At 47.9% G+C, this 24,927-nt stretch overlaps 10 protein-coding genes across 10 annotated transcripts; 8 read left to right on the plus strand and 2 right to left on the minus strand.

Annotated features, from left to right (window-relative positions):
• Positions 1-780: 780 nt before the first annotated feature.
• On the plus strand, positions 781-2,153 carry N7517_011047 (uncharacterized protein; the record flags this gene model as incomplete). Its single annotated transcript, XM_056728770.1, has 5 exons — positions 781-958; positions 1,072-1,181; positions 1,233-1,612; positions 1,672-1,745; positions 1,801-2,153. The coding sequence occupies 5 exons, from the start codon at positions 781-783 to the stop codon at positions 2,151-2,153; spliced, it is 1,095 nt and encodes a 364-aa protein (XP_056574585.1).
• A 216-nt stretch (positions 2,154-2,369) lies between these two features.
• On the minus strand, positions 2,370-4,076 carry N7517_011048 (putative MFS transporter; the record flags this gene model as incomplete). The annotated part of the gene is made up of 4 exons (XM_056728771.1): positions 2,370-2,393; positions 2,457-2,556; positions 2,612-2,976; positions 3,027-4,076. The coding sequence occupies 4 exons, from the start codon at positions 4,074-4,076 to the stop codon at positions 2,370-2,372; spliced, it is 1,539 nt and encodes a 512-aa protein (XP_056574586.1).
• Positions 4,077-6,156: 2,080 nt separating this feature from the next.
• On the plus strand, positions 6,157-7,185 carry N7517_011049 (trichodiene synthase; the record flags this gene model as incomplete). Its single annotated transcript, XM_056728772.1, has 1 exon — positions 6,157-7,185. One exon carries the CDS (start codon positions 6,157-6,159, stop codon positions 7,183-7,185), a length of 1,029 nt encoding a protein of 342 aa, XP_056574587.1.
• A 421-nt stretch (positions 7,186-7,606) lies between these two features.
• Positions 7,607-9,408, plus strand: N7517_011050 (Zn(II)2Cys6 transcription factor; the record flags this gene model as incomplete). The annotated part of the gene is made up of 5 exons (XM_056728773.1): positions 7,607-7,637; positions 7,718-7,963; positions 8,164-8,447; positions 8,515-8,805; positions 8,833-9,408. The coding sequence occupies 5 exons, from the start codon at positions 7,607-7,609 to the stop codon at positions 9,406-9,408; spliced, it is 1,428 nt and encodes a 475-aa protein (XP_056574588.1).
• Positions 9,409-9,792: 384 nt separating this feature from the next.
• On the minus strand, positions 9,793-10,845 carry N7517_011051 (uncharacterized protein; the record flags this gene model as incomplete). The annotated part of the gene is made up of 5 exons (XM_056728774.1): positions 9,793-9,983; positions 10,042-10,358; positions 10,432-10,538; positions 10,590-10,748; positions 10,804-10,845. 5 exons carry the CDS (start codon positions 10,843-10,845, stop codon positions 9,793-9,795), a joined length of 816 nt encoding a protein of 271 aa, XP_056574589.1.
• A 1,439-nt stretch (positions 10,846-12,284) lies between these two features.
• N7517_011052 (uncharacterized protein) lies at positions 12,285-13,406 on the plus strand (the record flags this gene model as incomplete). Its single annotated transcript, XM_056728775.1, has 1 exon — positions 12,285-13,406. The coding sequence occupies one exon, from the start codon at positions 12,285-12,287 to the stop codon at positions 13,404-13,406; it is 1,122 nt and encodes a 373-aa protein (XP_056574590.1).
• A 505-nt stretch (positions 13,407-13,911) lies between these two features.
• On the plus strand, positions 13,912-14,814 carry N7517_011053 (uncharacterized protein; the record flags this gene model as incomplete). The annotated part of the gene is made up of 1 exon (XM_056728776.1): positions 13,912-14,814. The coding sequence occupies one exon, from the start codon at positions 13,912-13,914 to the stop codon at positions 14,812-14,814; it is 903 nt and encodes a 300-aa protein (XP_056574591.1).
• Positions 14,815-15,453: 639 nt separating this feature from the next.
• pmt4 (dolichyl-phosphate-mannose-protein mannosyltransferase) lies at positions 15,454-17,926 on the plus strand (the record flags this gene model as incomplete). Its single annotated transcript, XM_056728777.1, has 3 exons — positions 15,454-15,681; positions 15,762-17,403; positions 17,466-17,926. 3 exons carry the CDS (start codon positions 15,454-15,456, stop codon positions 17,924-17,926), a joined length of 2,331 nt encoding a protein of 776 aa, XP_056574592.1.
• A 1,429-nt stretch (positions 17,927-19,355) lies between these two features.
• On the plus strand, positions 19,356-22,264 carry N7517_011055 (uncharacterized protein; the record flags this gene model as incomplete). Its single annotated transcript, XM_056728778.1, has 2 exons — positions 19,356-20,042; positions 20,093-22,264. 2 exons carry the CDS (start codon positions 19,356-19,358, stop codon positions 22,262-22,264), a joined length of 2,859 nt encoding a protein of 952 aa, XP_056574593.1.
• Positions 22,265-24,092: 1,828 nt separating this feature from the next.
• Positions 24,093-24,841, plus strand: N7517_011056 (DNA-directed RNA polymerase II core subunit RPB11; the record flags this gene model as incomplete). The annotated part of the gene is made up of 4 exons (XM_056728779.1): positions 24,093-24,217; positions 24,356-24,414; positions 24,470-24,579; positions 24,644-24,841. 4 exons carry the CDS (start codon positions 24,093-24,095, stop codon positions 24,839-24,841), a joined length of 492 nt encoding a protein of 163 aa, XP_056574594.1.
• Positions 24,842-24,927: the final 86 nt, after the last annotated feature.

Here is a 24,927-nt window from a genome sequence, read left to right on the forward strand (position 1 = left end):
CCATATCGGTCCCATTCTATCCAAGATCTGTCACGACGATGGTGACGAGGTTGGACCGTTGGAGTATGGGTATAAAGGGTTTAGTATTCTTATCCCCGAGATCAACAGTTGGATGAAGACTAATTCGCAACTCTGAGATCGGATATCAGGGGCGAAATGTATTTTTAATTCCAAAAGCCTCCTGAGATCTGAAATTTGAGTCTGGGCCCAAAGGGTAAGGGAAACGTGGGGAAGCCAAGCATGCGACCAGATGGCAGACTGTTTCCTAAACCGGAGGGAAACCAAGCTTCCAAAATATCAACGGGAATTACAATTCAATATGAGAAGCGCTAAGCAAGGCCAAGAACTATTTCGGCAGCTCCGTATGATGTCAATATGGCTTTGAGATCCCTTAGAAGGTCCACAGGTATGTCCTGGAGATGAAAGGGCTCTTTTTTCCAACCAATCAAGTCGTTGGTTAAGTACCATGGAAGACATCAAACTTAAAATTAATAGACTTTCAGTGCGGCTCGTAGTATGTACCTGATCGTCTCCCGATCTCCCTTTTAAACGATAGCCCTATTCCAATAGTCGGCTGAAGCGCTTGCCTCATATGGATGTCAATATAGAGGGAATATAGTTCGCGGAATCTCGGGGGCCCGATATACTTTCATGGATCTAAAGGGTCTCGTTGTTGGACATTTTCTTATTTAATACACCATGCCGTCCAGTTGCTATGCACTGGCTATGGCACAGAGCACTTGCTATAGTTGAAGTTGACAATTTCCCTGTACAATTATCATGGGTGCCAGCTGGGTGCCGGATCAACAACGACCATATAGTGGCGGTCCCCTAGTGGGAGCTATTATCGCTATTACTATCTTACAAATTGTCTTCGTTGCAGCGAGGTTCTATACTCGGTTTATGCAGCGGGCGAAGATTGGTGCCGACGACTATCTGATCCTACTTGCCCTGGTACGTATCCCGTTGATATAGTTATTTGAAAACAATCTTGCTAACATCCCGCTGTCTAGACCGCAAGTCTAGGAAACTCGGCGATCTATATTTCCTGTATGTGCACCTAGTAACCAGCTCAAAGAACGATGAGACTTATATATCACGCAGTGACCAAAGTTGACATAGTTGGGTACCACTATGACTATGTCTCTCAAATGCCTGAGAAATTTGCCCTCATGAGAAAAGTATTTGCCAGTCCCTTGGGATATAGGTACCGGACTAACGACAATACGCAGTGCTTCTTTGCCATCGAAGTTCTCGACTACCCATTCAACATCACCCTGGTCAAACTAGCCCTGCTACTATTCTATCTAAGAATTTTTACAACCTGCAAGTTCCAGATCCTCATCTACATAGTAGGAGCATTGGTCCTTGCAGTGGGAGTTGCCGATCTTCTGGAAATCTTCCTCCAATGCCGACCATTGGCATACGGATGGGATCAAAGTATCCCTGGCGAAAAGTGCATTCATCCAGTCACCGCTTATCAAACTCTTGTCCCATTGAATATCTTCACTGGTCTATTGATCCTTGTGATGCCTATGCCGACTTTGTGGAAGTTGCATATACCTCTAGGACAGAGACTCGCCGTGACTGGTGTTTTCCTGTTGGGTGGACTGTGAGTTATTCAAACTGTGTCACAATCTGCAGTTTAGTAGCACTGATGGGACAACTTAGAGGAAATGTGGCCAGCATCTTGCAAATGGCGATATACTTGTCCGCATCAGATTTCTCCATGTCTGACCCAACGTGTAAGAACCAATCCCTGAATATTATTAAAATAAGGACTAATTTATATCAAACCAGGGTTTGTGGCCAAATTCGGTGTCCTATCGATCCTCGAAGGCGGCTTGATCATCATCGCCGCTTGCATTATTAGCATCTGGCCCCTTTATACTCAAGTCATGCCCCGGCGTTTTCCCAGAAGCTTGTCTCGGTACATGCCTCGCAGAAGACAACACTGGTACTGGTACTTGAGAGAAACAACCACGAAAAATGGAAGCCAGGAAGGTATTGCACCTTCTAAAGAGGTTCGCTCGAGTAGCTCGCCGTCCTTGCAGCCTTCCTCCTTGGCGGATATGGAAGATCAGAGATGGTCCATCCTTGTAGATGACGAGGTCGGTAGCTCTTACCAAAGTATTGCAGCGAGTCGTAGATAAAAGGCCTCTATATCTATTAATATATACTCAATGAGCCCTAATAACATGTGAAATCAATTAATTGTTGGATGAAAAGCGATACCTAGAAACCCCGAAATATGTAATTTGGCTTGTCGTAAATCAACATGAATCTACATATTACAACACTTCAAGACTTTGAAAGAGGTATCCATATGTAGTAAACATGAGTTGCCGAGTTTTCGTATTTGAATTTGATCAATAAGTGTATCTGAAACCAGACTTTTGGATTTCATTCGTTAGCAAAATCATAAAATCGACCGACCATTGGTAAAAGGCACTCACCACACCCTCAAGAACTATTGATCCCCGCCCTTGCTGCCGATTGGCAATGTAAAAGTAAATTGTGAATGCACCCACGATGGCAATGAGAAGAATGTGGGAACTAGTAGTAATTTTGTCAGCCAGCAGCCCAAGGTTCAATAATCTCTTACACCTACCCAATTGACACCCAGACTGCGGTTAGATATTGGGGTGCTTCTTGCTGGCGGACAATATAGCTGCCTGCCACACCTCCAAGTCCGTTACATGCAGTGATCGCCGCCGCAGTGACCACTCGTTTCCACTGGCCTACGATATTGTTGGCCTGGAAAGCGTTGAGGGCAGCCCAATTCGAGATATAAGCACCGGTTGCCAAGAAGGTCCCGATGTATCGCACTGTGACGAGGTTGGATGCGGGAAGACCGAACATCAGGAACCCAGCTATGAGGACAAGGGAATTGAAGACGATGAGCGGCCCACGAACGCGGTAGTAATCTCCGATAAGTGATGTGAGGATAACCGGGATTACAGCATAATAGTAGGGCTAGTGAAGGAGTCAGAAAACGCCGCGTTTTATACTCTGGGCCAACTTACCGGTGTGGAGAGCAGAATGGATTTATTTGAGCTGAAACCCATACCCGATTGTAAGATGATGGGTAGGAAGTACGATAATGCAGTCGAAATGAGATTGAGCAAGAAAAACATGACCGCAAAGCCATAGATCTTCGGATCCTTGAAGTTAGCAAGAAGCGTACGCCAGGAAAACGGTTCCGGGATAACATCAGCTCGATCATCTTGGATTCGGCGCGTTGCGACACGTGCTTCCTGGTCCGAAAGAAACCAAAAGCTGCGCTGGGAGTTCTCGGGGAAGTCAACCATCCACCAGTAGGTAATGAACCCCAGAACACAAGTAATGAGACCCTGGACAATATACATCCAGCGCCAGCCCGCTAACCCGGCCACGCCGTTCAAGTGATTGAGACCGAAGTTGACGATATTGCCAGTCGCCAGAATCACAACTTCCCCGGACTGCAAGAATGCAAATCGGAGCTGCTGCTCTCGTCGCGGGTACCAGGCGCTAACCAGGTAGGTCAGACCAGGGTAAATACCAGACATGGAAATACCCAGCAGCACACGGAGGATAATCATCTGCTGCCAGTTGCGAACAAAAGCAGTGCACAGTGTCAACAGCCCAAATGCGAATGTGATTGTCGAGAACCAGATGCGCGGACCGACAATGCGAACTGCTACTGTGCACGGCAGCTGGAAGACCACACTGGCGATTGTGAAAATAAAAATGGAGACGGAGTACCGATTCCCTTGGTTCAAGTCAAGATCTTCGAGCATAGTCGTCACCGAAGCCGAAGATAAAATGCCCGAGTCTAGCAAATTGAGACTGCATAAGAGCCCGCCGATGCTACAGAGACGGAGATCGACTTTCCATCGTACCCGCTTCTCTAGAGCGGCCCACTCGTCCCCGCGCTCTGAAATGAGATCGTTTTGGCCATCTTCAAGGGGAGTCCGATCGAACATCCCACTGTCCGGCTGTGCATCGGCAGTTTCTGGCTTTGGCTCTGGGGTATGCGGCTCTCGGCCCGTCGGTGTCAAAGTGAGCGAGAACTGGCCCTTCTCTGGATCACCCATCTTGACTGATTGTCTGAACAATCAGGCCAATTTCCAATTTCTATAATAGGATGTGTAACAAGTTGAGTTGAGGATGTGATGTTACGTTTGTTTTTCCCAGGATAAGAACGTGATAGAACCCGGCCGAGTGATGCGCTTAGCGTGCATGTGGGATCTCGGATTATCAATCCAGATAATCGGGCCCATTCTTTTTTTTTTTTTTCTGGGGTTTATAGAGTTGAAATCAGTCGGTCAACTCCAGTCAATTCCTCAGACACAGAGACATGTGACCGGGTACATTCCAACGCGTTTGCCCCGCGAAATATCTCCCCTCTTTCCCACATATATATAACAGACACTAAATGTAGAAAACCTACCTACACCGGGGCTTTAACTCATAAAAATCTTCATTTTACATTCTTCGACTTGGAATTCCTATCCATTCCCGCTGAATCATGTCATTCAATTAAAGGCCTAGAACCTCAGGACCAACCACTTTGATCAACGTATAAGAGTCATCGTATTATAGTAGAATTCGACTTTAATAGGGGGTACTAAGCCTTGGCTCCCCCTTTAAAAACTCTACACCTCTCTTCTATATAAACCTACTATCTTCTATCGTCTATTACTCTATAAATATAGCTTTAATTACTCTATCAAAAATACTAGGATACTCAATATTTTTACTCGATAAAATTAAATGGTGGTGATAGCGTTATCTATCACCAGTTTACTTATGTGGGATCGATATAAACAGGTACATAACTAGAAGGTGTTATAGTTAGACTACGACATCGCCTATGGACGGGCCGCCCGTCACGGGCGGGTGGGCATTGCCCACGGGCCTTATATAAGCGGGAAATAGGCCCTAACTAACTAACTAGTTATAGGCGCGCCCGCTTATATAAGGCCTATGGGCCCCGCCCACCGGCCCGTCCATGGGCGATGTCGCAGTCCAGGCGGGAGATACCGGCCCTCTAAATGTTTCTAATGAGGTCTATATAGGATCGGACATTGATACCGATTAATTAGAAAGCTTGTAGGTTTCCTATTAAATTGAAGAACTATTATCTTTTTCCTTAGCTCGAGAATAATCAACTTTGGATCCTTTTAATATTTTCCGTGATAATGCTCTAGTTTCCAACTTCTTTATCTGGAGATATTTCTGTAGAAAGGATAGTGGCCCATTACATCGTTGGTGAATAGAAAGAAACTAACATTCATACGCAATTCTTCTTTAAAATCTAGATAATTCAATCACAATGTCAAGGTCAATAGCAGGTCATCGAACTTTACGTCTCACACCTAACCTCGATCAACATGCCTATTCGAGTTAGTTACTTAAAGCTAACGACTGTGATATACGCTGCAACCACCATTTATTCAACATCAAGATACTTTTTAAGAGATCTTCATAAGCTAATACAGATTTTGAATGATTATAAGAGAACTCCAACTAAGGATCTTTCAGCAAGCATGCCTAGCATAGAATCCCATCCAACCATGCAGGGTACCTTTATACAAAGGGACTATACAAACAATGCCATGATGTCAGACTTCCTTGGAGTAGGCTTGTGCGGTCATCACTTTATGACTAGAGGAAAGCAGATCATCGTGAGAACAAGTAGCCATCTCGCCACGCCATTCTTTGAAGTAGGTGTGGCAAAACCAAGCTTGTAAGTATGCTACGGCACAGCCTATCCAGTTAGTGGTCATATTTCTTTCACCACTTGTCCGTTTTCAGGCCATTTAGGCAGGTCTAGTGATGTAGATCGACACTGGTCAAGTATATAAGTGCGGTTACACAGTAAGGTTGAATGGGCCCCTCCATGAAAAAAAGGGAAAAATTATCAGTAACTTCCTCGACCGCTACTAATATTCATCTTTAATATAGCGAATTAGGACAATAATGCAGAATGTTCATCAGCCGACCCAGGATTGAGGTAGATCCTTTGTCGCAGTGATTTCCATTTTTGAAGCACCGGCATCAGATATAAACCTGGCAGGCTCCAGTTGAACAAGGCCACTCAGATTAAGAAGAACTGTCTAAATCGCAGTACACTCGCTATTGACCGGCCCAAATTTTTCTTCCTTTCACAATATGGACTTTGGCTATCCAAAACAGCCCGTATACGAAGCTAGAATCCACATTGGCCACCTTCAACAACAATGTGCCGCCATCCTTGAGGGGTTTCTGAGTGATGCATCCTTCACAATCCTGGACAGGAGTTATGATACGTTGACAATAAAGACGAAAATCCAGCAATATTTCGACACCTTGCATCTAGAGCCGACTATCCAGCAAGACCTTCTACCCTTCATAGACTTCAGCGCATACGTGGGCGTAACCTTCTATCCCCATGCGACCCATGAGATACAGGCTGCTGTCGGAATCTTCAACACTTACGCGACAGTAATCGACGACAAGAGCTGCGGTATTGGCCCAAGCTTAAGATACTTCACTACCCAATTAGCGTCCAGTCAGCCACAGAAACACCCCTTTCTACAGCACTTCCAGCAGTTCATCAAATCAGAATGCCCAAGACTCTTCGGGCCCTTCGCTGGAGATATGATCCTCAAGTCCGTACTCGACTTCATCAGCATCTCCCATTATGAGATGGTGGAAGAAGAGCGAGGAAATCAACCCGAGTGTCTACCAGACGCACCTCTATTCGCAGAATACGTCCGACTGAAAAGTGGTCTTGCAGAGACCTATGCATACTTTGTGTTTCCCGAGAATCTTTATCCGGAGTCCAAGTATCTACAGACCTACATGCCCACCATTCCCTACTTACGACAATTCATCGACTATACCAATGATATCTTGTCGTTTTACAAGGAGGAACTGGCTGGAGAGCGGTTTAACTTTATTCATAACAGCGCCCAGAGCGGCCATTGCTCAACAGCGCAGTCCTTGGAGGATCTCTGCAAGCGGACCATCGATATCATTGAACACATTCGGGTGTTATCATCTAAGGACGCAAAGATGTTGGCAGATATTGAACAGTTTATTCAGGGTTATATTCTTATGCATTTGGGGACGTCTCGCTATCGCTTGGTGGAGTTAGCTCTGAATGGGGTGGAGAGGGCGAGGGAGTGTCTACGGGGCAAGATTGATTCCGTCACATAATAGATAGAAAAGATCAGCCCTGGACCCTATCTTCGTCGGAACATATTCGATCAAGCAACCAGAGTGAATTCATGTGTTAAAGCTAAAGATACCGACAGAGAGATTACGACAATGTATGGGTCAACCAGTAAAATATGTAATTCTCTAAACCTGACAAAATCCACTATTTGGACAATCTGTGGGGACATGATGACTAACTGGTAATATGCACTTTTGCATAGTATGGTTCACTACTCCGTACGGAGATATGCTTGGCACAATATCAGCCCCAACGCACAGACAACCTTAGAACGTCCACGGGTTAGAAAGATCAGTCAGCGCGATGGTCATCATCCTAAGCCTTATCGTTATCCGCCCAGTGACCGCGAAAACTTGTCCATTGTGGGAAACTCTCTCTCACATGCGGAGAGTTTGATAGGACATGGCTAGTCGAAGCTGTGGGACATGTAGGGGTATGTTAAACGTTAGAAAACCACCAATTTGCGCCTCACTATGTGTACTTACATGTGACCTTGCTGACTTTCGCTCGCAGATCGTCGGATTCTCTGCGACCGGACTGTCCCAAGGTGCTCGCAGTGTGCCCAGTCTAACCGCACCTGTAAAGGCTACGGCCTCCGGTTGTCTTGGCCAAAGGCCAATGATAAGCGACGTGCTGTGGTGGCACGCTCATTCATACAGCAGAGGCGCGCAGGGCCTCATTCCTTCAATGCGCGCCTGATTAATATATCCACCTGGGATATTGAGATGCACCGCTATCTCTTAGGTCTAGTATCAAGTGGTAACGCTTTCACCCATGGGGAATTTACATGACCAGCGAGAGAAAATACTAACAATCTGTAGAGTATCATAGACTGACACTACGATCACCAATGCCATTCAATCCATTCAAATTAGATGTTGCTGAAAATTATCTATTTGAATACTGTCGGTGAAACCACAACCCATTCATCCATCGAATGAAACTGACCAGTCTTACAGTTCAATCTACTGCATCCTGCTCTTTGACAACCTTCGGTCATGACCCAACCAATGTGGGCAATATGCTTATCCGCATGGCACTTGTCAATAACGCCCCATCCACTGTTGCAGTGCTGCGGTCTTTGCTCGCATTATCCTCCCTGCACCGCTCTGGGCTGCAATCACAAGCTGCTGAACTCAAGATTGCTGCCTTAAAAGCCCTAGGTGTCGCATCGAATCGCGAAATCGGTACCATGGAAACAATCCAGCATGTTGCTGCGGGGATGCTCTTATGCTCTTATGAGGTTTGTATATCTAGATCCTACCCCTTAGTGGTAAGCTTGATCTTTATTAATGCGGTTGTCAAACCAGATCCACCAGGCGTCATGTACCTCCGGCCAATGGCGATTGTACATTATCGGCGTCAAAAGTGTCATAAAAGCCTCATCTTTCGACACATTTAAAAGTGACAGCGACTTCAATGCCTTGCTTGACTGGGTATACTACCATGATGTATTGTCCCGTTTCAGTATCACACACTGGCATCCGCCGGCGATCGACAGGCCTCTCGTACATTTGGACGAGCCGGTAGATATTCCATCGCCGCCGGTGAACACCGATCCGTGTATTGAGGTTGGCATAGTCTTTTCGCGTTCCACCGAAGTCAGATTGCTAATTGAAATGATATAGATCACACACTCAACCCAATCTTCCTTTACCAAAATTCTGAAGTCTTTGACTGGGGTCTTCAATCTAGTCGCAACAAAACCGTCTCATATGTCTTCATCCGAAGAAGCCGACAACTTTAAAAGCTACCTTAAAATCCTCACTTGGAGGATCCGGTCCATCCCGATCTCAGACACGATAATCAATGAGAATCCGAGCATGGCGACTCTTGTGGAACTTTTCCAACTAGCCACTCTCATCTATCTTAACCGGGTATTTGGAAACATCCTAGAGCTGATTACCGAAACTCAACAACAGATTGAACGAGCCTTCAGTATTTTCTCCCAGCTCAAATCTTGTGAGCGTCAGTATCCGCTGTTTATCTTGGGCTGCGAAGCGCGGACAGATGGGGAAAGATGTATAGTCCTGGATTTAATTTCCAGGACGGAGAAGAGGGATTCATCGCGTTCCCTATTTTTGACCAAGAAACTTATCCAGGCCATCTGGGTACAAGATGATCTTTCACATGGCGAGATTGACTATACTGAAAAGCTCAGTGCCATATTGAGCTGTTGCACTATTTTGCCTACTTTTGTCTGATTGAAAGAAAGTTCACTTTGGATAATTCTTTGTTGAGACAGGTTACCGCACATTCTATTTTCTCTGGCGCGTAGATTTAAAACTGGTACCTGATGTCCTTGTTGCACTGTCTTGGACTTACTTGCAGTAGCTGACAGTTTATTGTACAATGGGTACATACTACCACTGTAAGACTAATACAAGTCGCTTGAAGTAGATAAGACACAACGCTCACTTGCATATCATTTCGGTAGCAATGAATGAATGGGCTGTCGCAATCTAATCGTACTCCCAATAAGATGGAAATTCACACCATTCTCTAAAAAGGATCAAGGATAACATTTCAAAGTATGGATTCGACTATAAACTTGGAAAGAAATAGTCCTCCCGAGGTTAAAAAGAATTCTACAGCCACTGTTGGTCACCGAAGTGCGACACGAAGGAACCGCCATCGCCGCCCTCGACACTGGCCTTTTCCATAACGGAGATCACATCCTTTACCGCATCCGCTGGTGGACTAGGACCCTTGAAGTCGGGTGCGTACCGGGCGAAAGCACCCAGCATCCCTGCCAAGCCCTTCTTCTGCTCCTCGGTTGCTAAAAGAAGATCAGATTGGTGTTTGAAACAGAAAAGTGAGAACAAATTCGAACATACCGTCGTTGAAGTGACCTGTATCGACCATTCCGGGACAAATGCTCATGAAGAGGACGCCATCCTTGGCATACTGCGCGCTGAACTTGGCCACAGCAGCATTCAGAGCCGCCTTACTGATGGTATAGAGAGAGGCGACATCGATCCCCAAAATAGAGATCGCATCGAGGGAGGCATGGCCACTGGAAATGGCAATGACCTTCTTGACATCTCCCTTCAGAATCAAGGGAGTGAACAAGTTGAACAAGTGAATGTTGCTGGTGACGTTGATTTTAATACACGTGTTAAGGTTCTCTTCCAGGGCTTCAGGCTGTTGGCCGCTATTTGGTTAATATCATACTGTCAGTGACTGCCATATTCCAAGACCTAATGGCTGAAGCCAGGTAGACTTACAGAACCCCGATTGAATCGTAGGCATCAAATTTAGATACCAGCCCAGCGTTGGCGATGAGATAATCAAGCCCCCCGCCAGTGATAGTTGCAGTCTCTGCCGCGGTAGCCTAGTAAAAGGTATTAATATAGGATCCTTCTGTATATTTGAGGGGCCCAACCTTCAAAGCAGTATAATCGGTGATGTCGGCCTGCACGATGTGGATGTTGGTACGTTCCGGCAACTCTTCCTTCACCCTCTCCTGAGTCGCAGCCTTGTTTCGAACAATCCCAATCACGGTATTGTTCGAATCGCTGGAGAGCTGGCGAAGTAACTCCCACTGTTTTGGTTGAGAACGGTTAGTATTCGTCTGGTTTCTTAGTGATAAAACTCACCCCAATACCCCTGGAGGCCCCGGTGATAACGTAAGACGGCATTTTCAAGAAAGTACAAATGATAGCAAACTTGCTGTAGTTTTACTTTGACAGTAGGAAGAAGGAGAAGGTCACAAACGTTGATGCTGAATATTGCTCTAGGAGGATGAGACTGGGACTTATTTATATGATTTCCTCTATTAGATCAAAATCCATAGACTTATTTAGCTCGTATACTGCTGATTTCAAAGCATGGCCGATATTAGTACTGATTCATTGTCTCTTCGCGAATACTTGACACTTTTTCAGCTGCCGCGCCGGTCTGCAGGTGGAGAACGGCTAAGCGCTTTTTTTGGTCCAATAGAAGAGAATGGTGGGTGATGGAGATAACATAACCCCATTCTTCGAAAAGGAGTTTCTGCGCAACTGTACATCTTGATTTCAACTTGGATTGCGACTGGATTGCGACTGGAGATGGAAGTGTCGAATCTCCGTTATCTCCGTATATTTCGATGTAGACCAGATGGGTATGCCGTCTCGGCTCCAAGTTTCTCCATCCAATCTCCATCCTCACATTCCACCATGCATGTGCAAAGGAAATATCTATCTGTCTACTCCGTAATCCTTGCTCTTCTCGGATTATCCATAGTTACACATAGAAAAGTTGTCTGCACGGTTTCAGCCTTTCATCTTCTTCTCCCGTCTACCTTAAAAACTGAGGACGAGAAAATGTCTAGAAAAACCTAAAAGAATATCTAGGACTACTACATGACTAAAAAGACATCACGAGGTCGCATACGGGTTTCTTGGCTCCGTTTACCATCTTCTTTTCCCATTTTCTTCTATTCTATCAAACAATGATGTACTGGGTAGGCCGAGTTCGCTAATGTGGCCAGTCGCAGATTTTAACCTCTCAGTATATTCTCTTCCTTATCGCCGTTAGTGTCAATTCGGCGACTTACTGGTGGATACTAGTTTTGCATGTATTGCGGTACTCCGTACTCCCGTACCGAATTTCAAATTGGCCGGCTGATTCTACTCCGAGCGTCGGGCTGCCAGCTTATAGCTTATATGTATCTGGCCAGGTGGGATGCAGAATGTGGAACCTTTGGTATGTGGGACTTCCAACCTTTGAAAGTCGGCGAGTTTATTTCAGATGTTCTTCCAGGCTTTATTAATATCCAAAAGAGCCAATAGGAAGGAGTATATCTAAATTAGAGCCTCTGCAGTCAGCGCAAGGATCTGAAATACAAAGAGATAGATATGTAAAACATGAATGTAGAAAATTAAAAGAAATATTGAAATGTGGAAAATATCCACGTGCTGATATAAAGGCCGATAGAACCACGGACGGGGTAAGCTTTACGGCCCGGTGATTGCTCTGTTTGTTGCCCCACGTTCGGTCGAATGGAGCCCGGAGAGCTTGCAAAAACACTGTCTTTGAACATCCCCCATTTCTACTTTCTCTCTCTCTCTCTCCACATTTTATACCTATAACAATCATGGTCGAACTCATCAACCCACCGGAAACTCGCGAACTACTCCCTCCCCTCCTCGCATGCCTCCCACTAGCCTTTGTCTCGCCCCGCGCTCCCCCAGCTCTGTTACCACTTCTCTCCCCTATTCTGCGCCAACGAGTCGGGGTGCTAAGTTCGCTATCCACATCTTCTACTGAGTCATGGCTGCAACTATTGTGCTGGGATGCTGCGAAAGCAGAGCGTCTGCAGAGGTTAATTGACGGCGCCACCTTTGAACCACACCCCGTATCGGGCGAAATTGAGCTTCCGGATGAACTTCCGGTGACATACAAACGGATCGACGATGAGACTCTCAAAGCACAAGTTCCACTCACCGACTACAGCTTGGCGGTGGTCTATCTATGGTGCCCGACAGACGAGGAGGGAGGTGGTCGTGGTTGGCGAGTTTCGGAGCTTTTGCCGCGGGAGGGACCTGCTGAGGATGAGAATACCTGGGCTTCTTCCATCGGGGAGGCGAACATTCAGGCGAAGGACCAGCTCCTAGCTGATACATTAAAGGCCGCCGAAGAAGAGAAAGCCCAGGAGAACGTCGCGGAGAACGACGACGACGATGACTACTGGGCTCAGTACGACTCCACACCCGGAGCCAAGACCCCTGCGCCACGTGCCGATTCATCAAAGCCAGGTCCATCTGGATTATCTGAGCAGTCATATTTCTCGCAGTACGGCGACGTGCAGCCGGCCATGGATAATCATGATCCCACAGAGGAGCAACCGGAGGTTGGTCCCTCATCGCTCAACGGAGATATGCTGGCCAATCTCTTGCGACGACAGGTGAACGGAGTCAATCCAGAGGAACCTCGCACCAACGGATATTCCCCAGACCATATGCCCAATGATAAGGCCGCACAAGATTTGAACCACCCGCGGCCGGCCTCTGCATCTTCCGGTAGCTCTGATGCTATCGCCAAACTGGAATATGAGGCAGAGAGCCAGTCCACCTATGAGGTGGGAGTGAAGCAGCATATTGGTACGAGCATCAAGAGTTTGTTCCGCTTGGCAAAGGCCACTGGAATGCCCCGGGCAGAATTCCAGGCATTAGTCTCGATGGAATTGGAGCTTTTGAATGTTTCAGATGACGATTAAGGCCCTAAGATACTTGAGTGATACCCATGAATTGTACTATTTGCTTGAGATTACAGGTTCATATTTTGTGTGGCCAATCCGTTTTGCATATGTTGACAGCATTATTGGGAGTGAATTGCTTGGGGCATTTGGTCTTTTTCTATGTCGAACAGATAACCAATAAAACCACAATACGACACTACCGTACTATCTTATTTGCGCCCTAAGATGTGAGGCTGTGAAATATACGGCTGACGCTATCTCGCACAGGATTCCCGATAAGGCGTAGCGCAGCCCAAACCCAACCATGGAAAGAGCATGGCTGCCCGGGTGTGGCTAAGTCAAGGCTTATTTTACTTTACACATAGTAGTGGACTGTACACACGTACAATATATCATTCTAACCAATCCAAGCAATCTCTAGGAGGGAAGGCTGAGCTTACTCCACCCCACTTTTAGGCTTAAAAGGAGGTTGGCCCCCATAACACGGACACGAGAAGAATCAGCTTATTTCCTTTCACTCACAATGGATGAAAAGAAACAAAATCCCTTCGAGGACATGGGACGCTCTTATGAGGGAGAGGCAGCAGATTACCCTCCAGCATATACAGCCCCAGGACCATCAACACAACCAATCCGATCACCAGTACAAGAAACCCCTTCTCAAACAAATCGCAAACCAATCGCAATTCCGGCCATCACATCCTCCTCTGATTCACCTTTCATCCGCGCATATCCACCCATTCTAAAAAACCACCAACTCCCCAAGGAATCCTTCCTCGCCTTCCTCGACCAACTGAACAAAGACATAGCCGCCAGTCCGCCTCTACAAGTCCTAGACGCAACAGGCGGCATCTTGAGCTCCGTCCCAATTCTATTCCCGCTGCACTGGATTGGGTCCGCTGTCAGCGGACTTGCAAACCTAAGCAGCCAAGGCATGTCCAAAAGCCGGACGGACTCGTCCATCAAAAAAGCCAATAAGGACATCTTCGGTCCGCGCGGCTTGAGAGTTGAAATTGCAAAGCTGGATGCGCTAGCACATGTTGCAAAGCTGCCTATATTGGATTCTCAGGGCAAGATCAATCGGCAGGCGCCTCTGTTTCTACAACTCCAGAATGAAGCGTCCATGGCCAATTCTGGGACCGATGAAAGGCAGCAGCAGGAGTTTGAATTGCAGCAGAGGATTGGGACTTTACAACCCTGGATTGCTGATCTTGAATTTGAGATTTTGCCTTGGTCTTCTAAATCTAAGTTGACGCGGTTCAATGCCTCGTTGAAGAAGTATAATAACGAGCCGAGGGATCAGGAGAGGAGAGGCATGGGTAAACGAGCTGAGGTTTACATTCAAGAGAATAAACAGGAAGAAGCTCCTTTTAGGAAGGCTTTGTGGCTTGTTATTCGGGAGGTTGAGACGGACGAAAGGCGTTAATCTGTGAATGTATATATTTGCAGTTCGACATTGTCTAGAGCAGACTTGGCTGACCTCGCCAAGGGCCAATTAGGAAGCCTCTTTGTTCACTCCCAGGACTCCAGACCAATTATTCCAATGAGAATATACCATAAATTTATATGGAGGTATTTGTCCAATTAAAATGCCAGAAAAACCAACGAAAATGTGGTCAAAGGAGAGATCACATGGATGTTCCCAAGTCATTGCATGAATCAGTCGGCATAAGAAGATTCATAGGACACCGTATATGTAAAGCAACAAGAAATTGGAACTTCAACTTCTTTGAATACTCGATACTTGACTCGACAGTCCAATATCAAACAAGGAGTTGACCCTTTTTGTGGATTTGTATACGTAGCTCCGCCTGGGCCACCGCCCTACCGGAAACTAAGAAGACACGCAACGCTCAACTACAGCCCCCCTCCGCATCTCCTTTCCTTTCGCATATTTTTCTTGGCCTCAATTGTTGGGTGCCATGCTTATTTGGTGATTCTGGTAAGCTTCATATTCCCCTCAATTGCGGTCTTTTCCTGCTTTGTTGATCTTTACTAACACCCCCGGAAGTCTATTTGATTATAGGTAGTTTCTCGGTCGCTCTCTACATTTCATATTTTCAACATGTCGTCCCCTTCGCCCTCTCTGCGGAAGAGAGGCGGAAAGAAGGATGTTTACACCGCATTGCCCTCTGACGATGGCTCGACTACCGTGTCGGTGCCGGTCAAACAGAAGTCGGAATGGGACTATTGGCTGGCCATAGTGATTCTCACCCTCCTGGCTTTTGCGACACGGTTCTACCGCCTCGATTATCCTAACGAGGTTGTATTCGATGAGGTTCATTTCGGCAAGGTATGAGGTCCAATACCTCTTGTGGCGGCGCAGTCTACGAAAAGGGGGCCCTTTGACTAACATTGTTATTATTTGGCTAGTTCGCTTCTTACTACCTTCAACGTACCTATTTCTTCGATGTGCACCCGCCTTTTGGAAAGCTGTTGTTTGCCCTCGTAGGTTGGCTCGTGGGCTTCGATGGAAGATTCCTGTTCGAGAACATCGGCGACTCTTACATCGACAACAATGTGCCCTACCTCTCCCTTCGTGCCCTGCCGGCTACTCTCGGTGCCTTGACAATTCCCGTGGTGTTCCTCATCATGTGGGAGTCCGGCTACTCTTTGCCAGCCTGTGTGTTGGCTGCTGGTCTGATGGTCTTTGACAACGCCCACGTGGGTGAGGACCGTCTGATCCTTTTGGACGCGACCCTCGTGCTGTCAATGGCACTCAGTGTTTTGTGCTACGTCCGTTTCTACAAGCTGCGTCACCAACCGTTTAGCCGGAAGTGGTGGAAATGGCTTCTCCTGACCGGCTTCTGCATGAGCTGCGTCATCTCCACCAAATACGTCGGTTTCTTCACTTTCGTGACCATTGGCGCGGCAGTGCTCATTGACCTGTGGAACCTCTTGGATATCAACCGCGAGAAGGGTGCACTGAGCATGGTCAACTGGGGCAAGCACTTTATGGCTCGTGCTGTTGGATTGGTCGTTATCCCCTTCATGTTCTACCTGTTCTGGTTCCAGGTCCACTTCGCTATTCTCAATCGGTCTGGCCCCGGCGACGACTTCATGACCCCCGAGTTCCAGGAGACTCTGAGTGACAACCAGATGACTGCTCAGTCCGTTGGCATTCAATACTTCGACACCATTACCATGCGCCACAAGGATACCAAGGTATTCCTCCACAGCCACTGGGATAAGTACCCTCTGCGTTATGATGATGGCCGTATTTCCAGCCAGGGCCAGCAGGTCACTGGTTATCCCCACAATGACACCAACAATCAGTGGCAGATCCTACCGGCCCAGCCTCTGGTTGATGCCTCTGAGCCCAAAAGCGTGCGCAACGGCGACGTTATCCAGCTCCGCCACATTGGAACCGAGAGTTACCTCCTGACTCACGATGTTGCGTCTCCCTTTTTCCCTACCAACCAGGAATTCACCACGGTCTCTCAAGAACTGGCTGATGGCGAGCGCCACAACGACACCCTGTTCGAGCTTAAGATCGAATCGGGCAAGCCTTCCCAGGAGTTCCGTACTCTTTCCAGCCTGTTCAAGTTGGTTCATGTCCCAACCCGGGTCGCTTTGTGGACACACACAACCCCGCTGCCCGAGTGGGGTTACAAGCAGGCTGAAATCAATGGTAACAAGAATATCCTCCAGTCCAGCAACGCCTGGTACGTTGAGAACATCGAGAACCTGGAGGAGGATAGTCCTCGTCTTGTCAAGGAGGAGCGTAAGGTTAAGACGCTGCCTTTCCTGCGCAAGTACTTCGAGCTGCAGGGTGCCATGTTCCACCACAACAACGCTCTGACCAGCAGCCACCCCTATGCCACCGAGCCCTTCCAGTGGCCGTTCCTGTTGCGGGGTGTGAGCTTCTGGACTAAGAACGATACTCGTGAGCAGATCTACTTCTTGGGTAACCCCATTGGATGGTGGATTGCCAGCAGTCTTCTTGCTGTGTTTGCCGGAATTGTTGGTGCCGACCAGCTCTCGCTTCGCCGTGGTGTTGATGCATTGGAAGAAAGTAAGTCGAAAAACCAAACATCCCGTCCCGTCCCGCTCCGGTAATTAACACATGTTCATCAGTTTGGGGCCCCGGTACGCGCTCGCGTCTGTACAACAGCACCGGCTTCTTGTTCCTCTGCTGGGCTGCGCACTACTTCCCTTTCTGGCTCATGGGTCGCCAGCGCTTCCTGCATCACTATCTGCCCTCGCACCTGGCCTCTACCATGGTGTGTGGCGCCCTGATTGAATTCATTTTCAACCTGCAGCCGCTCGACCCCCGCACTTCACTTCCCCCTGTGGATGACCCCTCTGGCAAGTCCAAGGCGCGGTCAGTCAGCAGCCTGCGCCGGTTCGTCACGGCCAAGGAACGCATGGGCTCCAAGTCACTCATCGCGGGCTGGATTGCCACCCTGATCATTTTGGCTGCCACCATTTGGGGCTTCATCTTCTATGCACCCTTGACTTACGGCACCCCCGGCCTCGATGTACCGGGCGTTATGGCGCGCAAGTGGCTGAACTACGATCTGCACTTTGCCAAATAAGCTCTCCCGGTTGGCTTCCTTGGCCCCGAGCGAACATTTGCGACGATGGGCCGAACTGAAATTGCATTGCAATTTTTGTAAGATAACTTATAATCCGTGATAAAAGGCGGGGGGAAGAAGGTGTTTGTGCGATTGGAAACATGATGGAGTATTGATATCAGCTTTTGATATCTTTTGAAACCATCGTGTATGTATGTGCGGTCATTTAAGTTCTCTAATTTTTTTTTTTGCTCCCGATGTAGTACATCTTCCGAATTTTTCAGTCGAGTCTTGTGTTACTATTGGTCGTACAGGATAATCAGCCGATCAAGGTCTCCGATATATCCCAGCCTGTTGTTCAATTGGGGATGTAGATGTGGGATGTGTACCTCGGTATACCAAGAACAATCGAACTTTCCCTGGGAATGTCGATCGCGATCGACTTCACGTGATCTCCGATCGGCAGGATTTTCATTTGAATAAACTCAGGAGTACGGAGTACATATATAATATGTATACTCTTTTATAATATTATCTTTCTATTAATATGTATTATATGCATATGTCTAGACCCAACTTGCATTCTCACATTCCAATTTGCCTTTTTTTTTTTCTTTTCCAGTAAATTCTATTTTATTTTTAGACGGCCAAAAAACAAGCCCACTGTTTACAAAGGGATTTTTTCCTATGTATAGTAAACGGTTTCACATTGAACTCCTATGAGATCATGGGAATGTACCCTTGAAAAGTTTTGAGGTAATGAGATAAATGATAATTAATAATCCCTATAGTATTATAGTATTATAGTATAGTAATAATAGTAAATAATAGTGTACTCAGACCATATTTGGACTCCGGAAACCATAGGGACTAGACTGTCAGTAGCGTCGTCTCTTTTCGCCTCTCTCTTTTTTACTCTACACATTCTCTCTCTCTTTCTCTCTCTCTTTTCTTCTTTTTTTTTTTCTTTCCATTCTTTACTCTCCTTAGTGGTTCCTAGGGTCCCCGATCCACTCCCCGCGTCTCCAGTTTTTATTGGGTGTTTTCCTTTGAGAAACTGAAACAAAGACATATTTCTCTCACATTTTATGGTGGGTTCAATTTTCTTTTCAAAAATATCTTGATCGAGATCTGCAAGGAAGGAATAATTATCTTTGTGACATGCCATCAGATCGGACAGAAGACAACCCACAACTGTGGATTCCGGGCCTTTGATCGGCCGCTAGACACACCCGTGTTGCACTCCCTAGAAGCTTCTGACTGACTTCAGTTCTTTCTCAGTTTAACCCCTAATCCTTTCTTTATGATCTATTTGGACTGATCGCTTCGGGACTTGCGATACATCACAATCCGAGGACACAAAGATCGTCCAAAGCTTAATGAGAGAGCTCTCAAAGACACATTGGCCGGTTACTCAAATACCAGCCTGATCTGTCAGAAAACCGCTTCCATGCCTATGAAACTGCCGAAGAGCTTTACCAGGCGAAAATCGTCCGGCAACGTTCTAGAAGACGAAACCCCTCACCAATCCTCCTTTCGAGTCTTCGAGCGCCCGGGGCCTCATCGATCTATGACGGATGGAGCGGTGCTGACGAAGCCGCTGAGCGAAGGCAATGCGGTGCCGTCGATGGAGGATTCTGATAACATCTTTGCCGAAAGGGAGCGACCCCTGGAAAAGAGCCGGTATGATCGTCCTTCGACCATGGATTCCCTCAGGAGACGGCTGACTGGGAACCGTGATGTTAGCTACTACGAAAGTTCTACGTCAACCCGGCTAAGCTCGTCGTCCACCCTCCCATCATCGACCGAGGTCCCGCCCGACGAGACCCTATCCCCACATTCCAGAATACATGATGTTCCAGCTCCACCACACCTTAGCAGTGCACTGCGCGCCGCAGGACGAACTTTCTCGTTCGGCGGTCGATTCAGCAAGTCAACACCACAAGTTCCGCGTCAACAAACACCCGATACCGCCAAGCGCCCGGTGACGGGCAGCACCGACAGCACGGCCACTCCGCCCAAGCTGCCCGATACGGATTTCGCCCTTAGTTCGCAGGATGATTTCAATAAGATGTTCGACAATATGGGTACCCGAGAGGGTTCGGCAATGCGGGGTTCATCCCCCAAACCGGCCAAGGTAAGATCTACAATCGCTCATCCAGGAATGCAGTGCTGATAGTATTGTAGTACTCCTCGTCTCCCCCGACCCATGCTCTGCCCGAGTTCCAAAGCAGCAGAGCTGCTGCACCCTCCGCTATTAATACAGATCGATCGGCTACTGTCGAGTCACCCCCTTACTCCTGGGATCGCCGCCCCTCCGAAGAGGGCTTGCTTCGTGGCCCGCATTCCCCACCGCTGAACCAGAGCCAGTCTACCCTCGATACAGTTGTTGGCTCCCGGAAGCTTTCGCCCTCACCCAATGATTTTACCGCGGCCACTACTTCACATCGTTCCTTGGAGCGCCCGCAGGGACCGGAGAGAGCAGGACTGCGGAGGAGTGGGGTATATTCGCCCAAGGGGGAATCCGCACCCTTTGATGACGAAGATGCCAAACTGGTCCGACAATCTGTCTTGTGGAGCAAGGACAGCACTTCACCATGGGCTGAGCATAGCCCATCTGGGGAAACCCCGTTGCTTGATAAGGGCAAAGCACCCAATCACTCTGGCCAACTGAACCCCGAATCTGATAATATGTTCCATTACCACCGTTCGCCCGCTCCGGCCGACAGATTAGAGCCCTCCATTGCGGATCACGCGCGGTTGGCTGTGCAGTATGCGGACAGTCTCCCCAAATCAACTTCTCCGGGTAACAAGGTGATGACTCCATCCCAGTTTGAGCACTATCGCCAGCAGCAAGAACTTCGACGTTCCAATAGCAATGCGACTAAGAGCGAGCATGAGTCCGATAATGAGGAGTTTGACGATGAAGAAGACGAAGTGGAGAAGCAACGTGAGACGGAACGCCAACGACGAAAGCAGGAGGCTCATCTCTCTGTGTATCGTCAGCAGATGATGAAGATCACAGGTCAACAAGCACCCGTGCAATCGCTACGTCCAGTAATGAGTGGAGGTAGCAGCAGCACGGTCAATCTGCACCCCAGTCGCCTGTCTGTGCTAGGCGAGAAGTCCACTAGTGGGAAGAGCAGCGAGGAAGAGGATGACGATGTGCCGCTTGGTATTTTGGCCGCCCACGGTTTCCCCGGTCAGAACCGCCCACCAACCCGTCTGAACAATGTCAGCTCCAATCCCAACCTTCGTGCATCCATGCAACCGCCATATATATCATCTTCCAACTCTGTTTCGGGTGACCCCAACGGCAGCCGTGTCAGTCTGCCACCTTTCGCAAGGAACTTGCCGCGAGACCCTTACTTCGGTGCAGGTCTGGTCAACAACCCCAACCGTGAATCGTTAGCCTTCGGAGGTGGTTCGGTATATGGAGGATCTTCGTCCCCAGCACATCCCCCTGGAGGTCTTGTCGGCGTTATAGCAAATGAGGAGCGGGCGCGAGCGATGCGCAGAGGAAGCCCGAACACACAAGCAATGCACGATATGGGAGGAGTGCCTCGGCCATACTCGCAGCAGCAGCAAAACTTCAACCCCGGGGAACAAGCTTCTATCCAGCTATCGCAGCAGATGACCAACATGATGCAGATGCAGATGCAGTGGATGCAGCAAATGATGCAAATGCAAGGTGGACAGGGTCAGCCTATGATGCAAGGCATGCCTATGCCTCCTATGATGATGCCCGGTGGAGCGATGGGCATGCCACCCATGGGCCCTCCGTCTATAGCAGGACCCCATTCCATGGGGGGTAACCCGAACTTCCGGCCGATGTCCATGCCTGCAGGATCCGTTCTCAATATGCCGCCCTCGCTCCCACCCAACCTGGATCAGCGTACGATGAGCATGCTGGACCCCAACATTTCAACTCGTCGAACTGGCTCGCCTATGCCGAATCTGTCCGGCACTCCATTCCGCCCCAACACCGGATACGCCGCTTCAATCGCTCCATCGGAGCGCAGCACCGCTGGCATGGCGCCTCGTTATCGACCAGTGTCAGTCATGCAGCCCGAATCGAATTACGCAGTGGCCTCCTCAAACAAGCCCTTTGGTGATGAAAACCACAGCCCATCCATGCCGATGCCTCAATCTCACATTCCGAAATCGCATCTCGCTACTGTGACCGTCCGCCCCGTTTCCCGGAGCGCTGGCCCTGTAAATGGAAAGCCCGGCTCTGATGACGATGACGACGACGAGGCCTGGGCTGACATGGTGAAGAAGCGTGAAAAGAAGAAGAGCAGCTGGAAGATGAAGCGATCGACCTCTTCGTTTGGGGATCTGCTGAGCGCCGTGCACTAAGTCCCTGGATCTGTCCCCTTTCTTTCTTTCCTCCTTCCTCATTCCACCATGAAAGCGTGCTTGCATTGCATCTGAAAAGAAATCTGTCCGCGTTACACTGTATAGCCTGCCCCTTTCTTCTCTGCATTTACATTTCCGCTTCCGTTCCCTAATACCTCCCCTCCCGCCCCTCTACGACATGACATATGACGCACATACCATCGACTCAGAGAAGGGCTTGCCGTGCCATTTGGATATGTCTCGACAATGCATCCCCGGCCCTCGTCTCACATCTTGTATGTCACTCGTTCCCCTGTCCCGGGTTTCCTTGTCTCATCGCATGGTGATTCCGGCCAGGCAGAGGGATTCGGCATTTACAAGTATGAATATATATGCTTTCCTTGTGATTTTCTAGTTTTGATCTTTGAGTTTGATCCTTTTCCTCTTGTTCTATGATATCGGCGCAGGAAGAAACATGGCGTTTATTTATCTGATAGTGTTTCTATCTTTGTGTTTCCTATCTTTCATTGTGTTTTTGCATTGTCTTCTCTCTCGCAAGAGCACTCTGCGTCTACTCGACTCCCTTAATACATTTCGGGCCTTGTGGCCGTTATATCGGCTCTTTTCAAGGTTCTTTGTTTCTTTTGTTTGAGTTGTTCTGTACTCCGCTTGTATATCTTACCATAGCGTAGATTTGTCTTGAGATGGAAGTTCTCCATACACTGCGGCTAATATATTTTATATGTCATATCAAGATGATCGCTTCCAGTCAACTAAAACAATTCATGATGTTTTTTAAGTCGAGAGATCATCTCCATTCCTTTGACAAACGCAAAGGTGTAACGTGTAAATTGTGGACAAACATAGATAATTTCGAAGTACCAACACAGTGTGTTTTGACCTTGAAGTGAGACGAAGATAAAGTAACTGCCTGCCAATGCATAACAAGTGTCCAGACACAGAATCAGAATGTTCCAGCTATGTGGGCCAAGTATAGTCACGTGACAATATGCAGAGGGGAGGTCACATGATCGATATCGATATCGATATCGAATGTATCACGATATCTTCATCCCTCAACGTCAACGTCAAACAAGTGCGAAGTCAGGGACCAAATAGCCTTTTAAAGTGTACCTCCCCATTGGGCTCCTTTCTCTGAACTTCTTCGCTATCGATAAGCACCCTCAAAAGCATATTCCGAAGGCACGCGCGTTTGATCGCTATTGTCTTCACAAGTCAAAACGAACTGGTAACCTATAAATAGGCTTTGAAACTACACCCAGCCTTCGACTCCTCATCAAATTCTCTTTTCTGCAACTCCGAGAGTTCTTGGATACATACATAGAACCATATCATCAATACCGATAGAGGTATCCTGCCCTCAAACTTTAACCTTTTCGCTTTTTTAAAGCTTTCTCGCCACTATGAATGCCCCAGATCGGTAAGTGGATGTCAACGTTCCTGAAATTTCTGAAATTTTATTCATTGAGCTGCTCTGGGGAAATTGGTTGTGCGTTGAATACTGTTCGATTTGGACATCTGGATGCATATCATGTGTACCGCAGGACATCTACCCCGGATCCCGGGGTAATTGTGCCTTCCTTTTTATCTCTCACTAAAACGGGAAGGAGGGATGGACATGGACATCGTTGATCGCACTTTCCACGCACCGTTGCTCCTGCCCCAGGAAAGACCATTTGATCGTGTTTATTTCTCCCATCTCCTCCACTGTCAACATCTTTTTCCTCTGCCATCTTCTTGTTTACTCGTGGACTGTTGTCCTCGTGTGCATTTTCATCCTCTTGTTTATCATCCATTCCCTGTTTTATCATTCCTGTTTTGTGCAGTCATGCCTCAGAGCCCTGCCATTATCACGGCCACTGCGGCTATCGCCAGAGAGCGTGCTGGCCGCGTCGGCTCGGGTCCCCATCCGCGTCACCCTCGCCCTGTGGTTCCTGATGATGCCCCTGACGTGTCAGTTGAATTATCTCACGGGATTACGATGCTGAGGGCTAGGGCTTTTGTTTCCTTTTCTTTTTGTCCTTTCTCTGCATCTTCATGTCTCGTTTTTCATATCTGAGAACCATAAGCTGACCAATGTCACCAATATAGGTATGAAGCTATCCTGCTCGCTCCTGGCGAAAGCAAGATTGATGTTGAGGTCGACACCCGTAAGTCATGTTGATCAGGCTAGATCGCACAATCCAGCTGACCGTATCTCTCTAGGTCTCCCATCTGCTGCTATCTTTACTTTCCGCAAGGAAGACCACACCCTTGGAAACATGCTGCGTCACCGTCTCCTGAAGACTGCCCATGTTATCTTTGCTGCCTACCGCGTAAGCGACCTGCTATATGCACATGGTGTTTCTTCTTGGATAGATACTAATAAATATTCATTAGGTTCCTCACCCGCTGACTCCCGAGTTCCAGCTGCGTATCCAGACTGACGGAGATATCACCCCTCGCCAAGCTGTTGTTAACGCCTCCGAGGCTTTGATCAAGGACCTGGGTATCTTGTCTCGGGAATTCACCAAGGAGTACGAGCTCCGCAAGGCCGCCAACGCCGCCAACCAGCAGCAGCAGAACGCTGCTGAGTAAATGGTTATGAGTGGACCATGTCACTATTGAGCTTCTTTTCTTAAGTCTGAAAATCTGGCGCATGGAGCAGTTATGGACTTTTGTGC

Source organism: Penicillium concentricum, assembly GCF_028827145.1.
Source record: "Penicillium concentricum strain IBT 3081 chromosome Unknown utg000006l_segment0_segment0, whole genome shotgun sequence".
Classification (NCBI taxonomy): Eukaryota; Fungi; Ascomycota; class Eurotiomycetes; order Eurotiales; family Aspergillaceae; genus Penicillium; species Penicillium concentricum.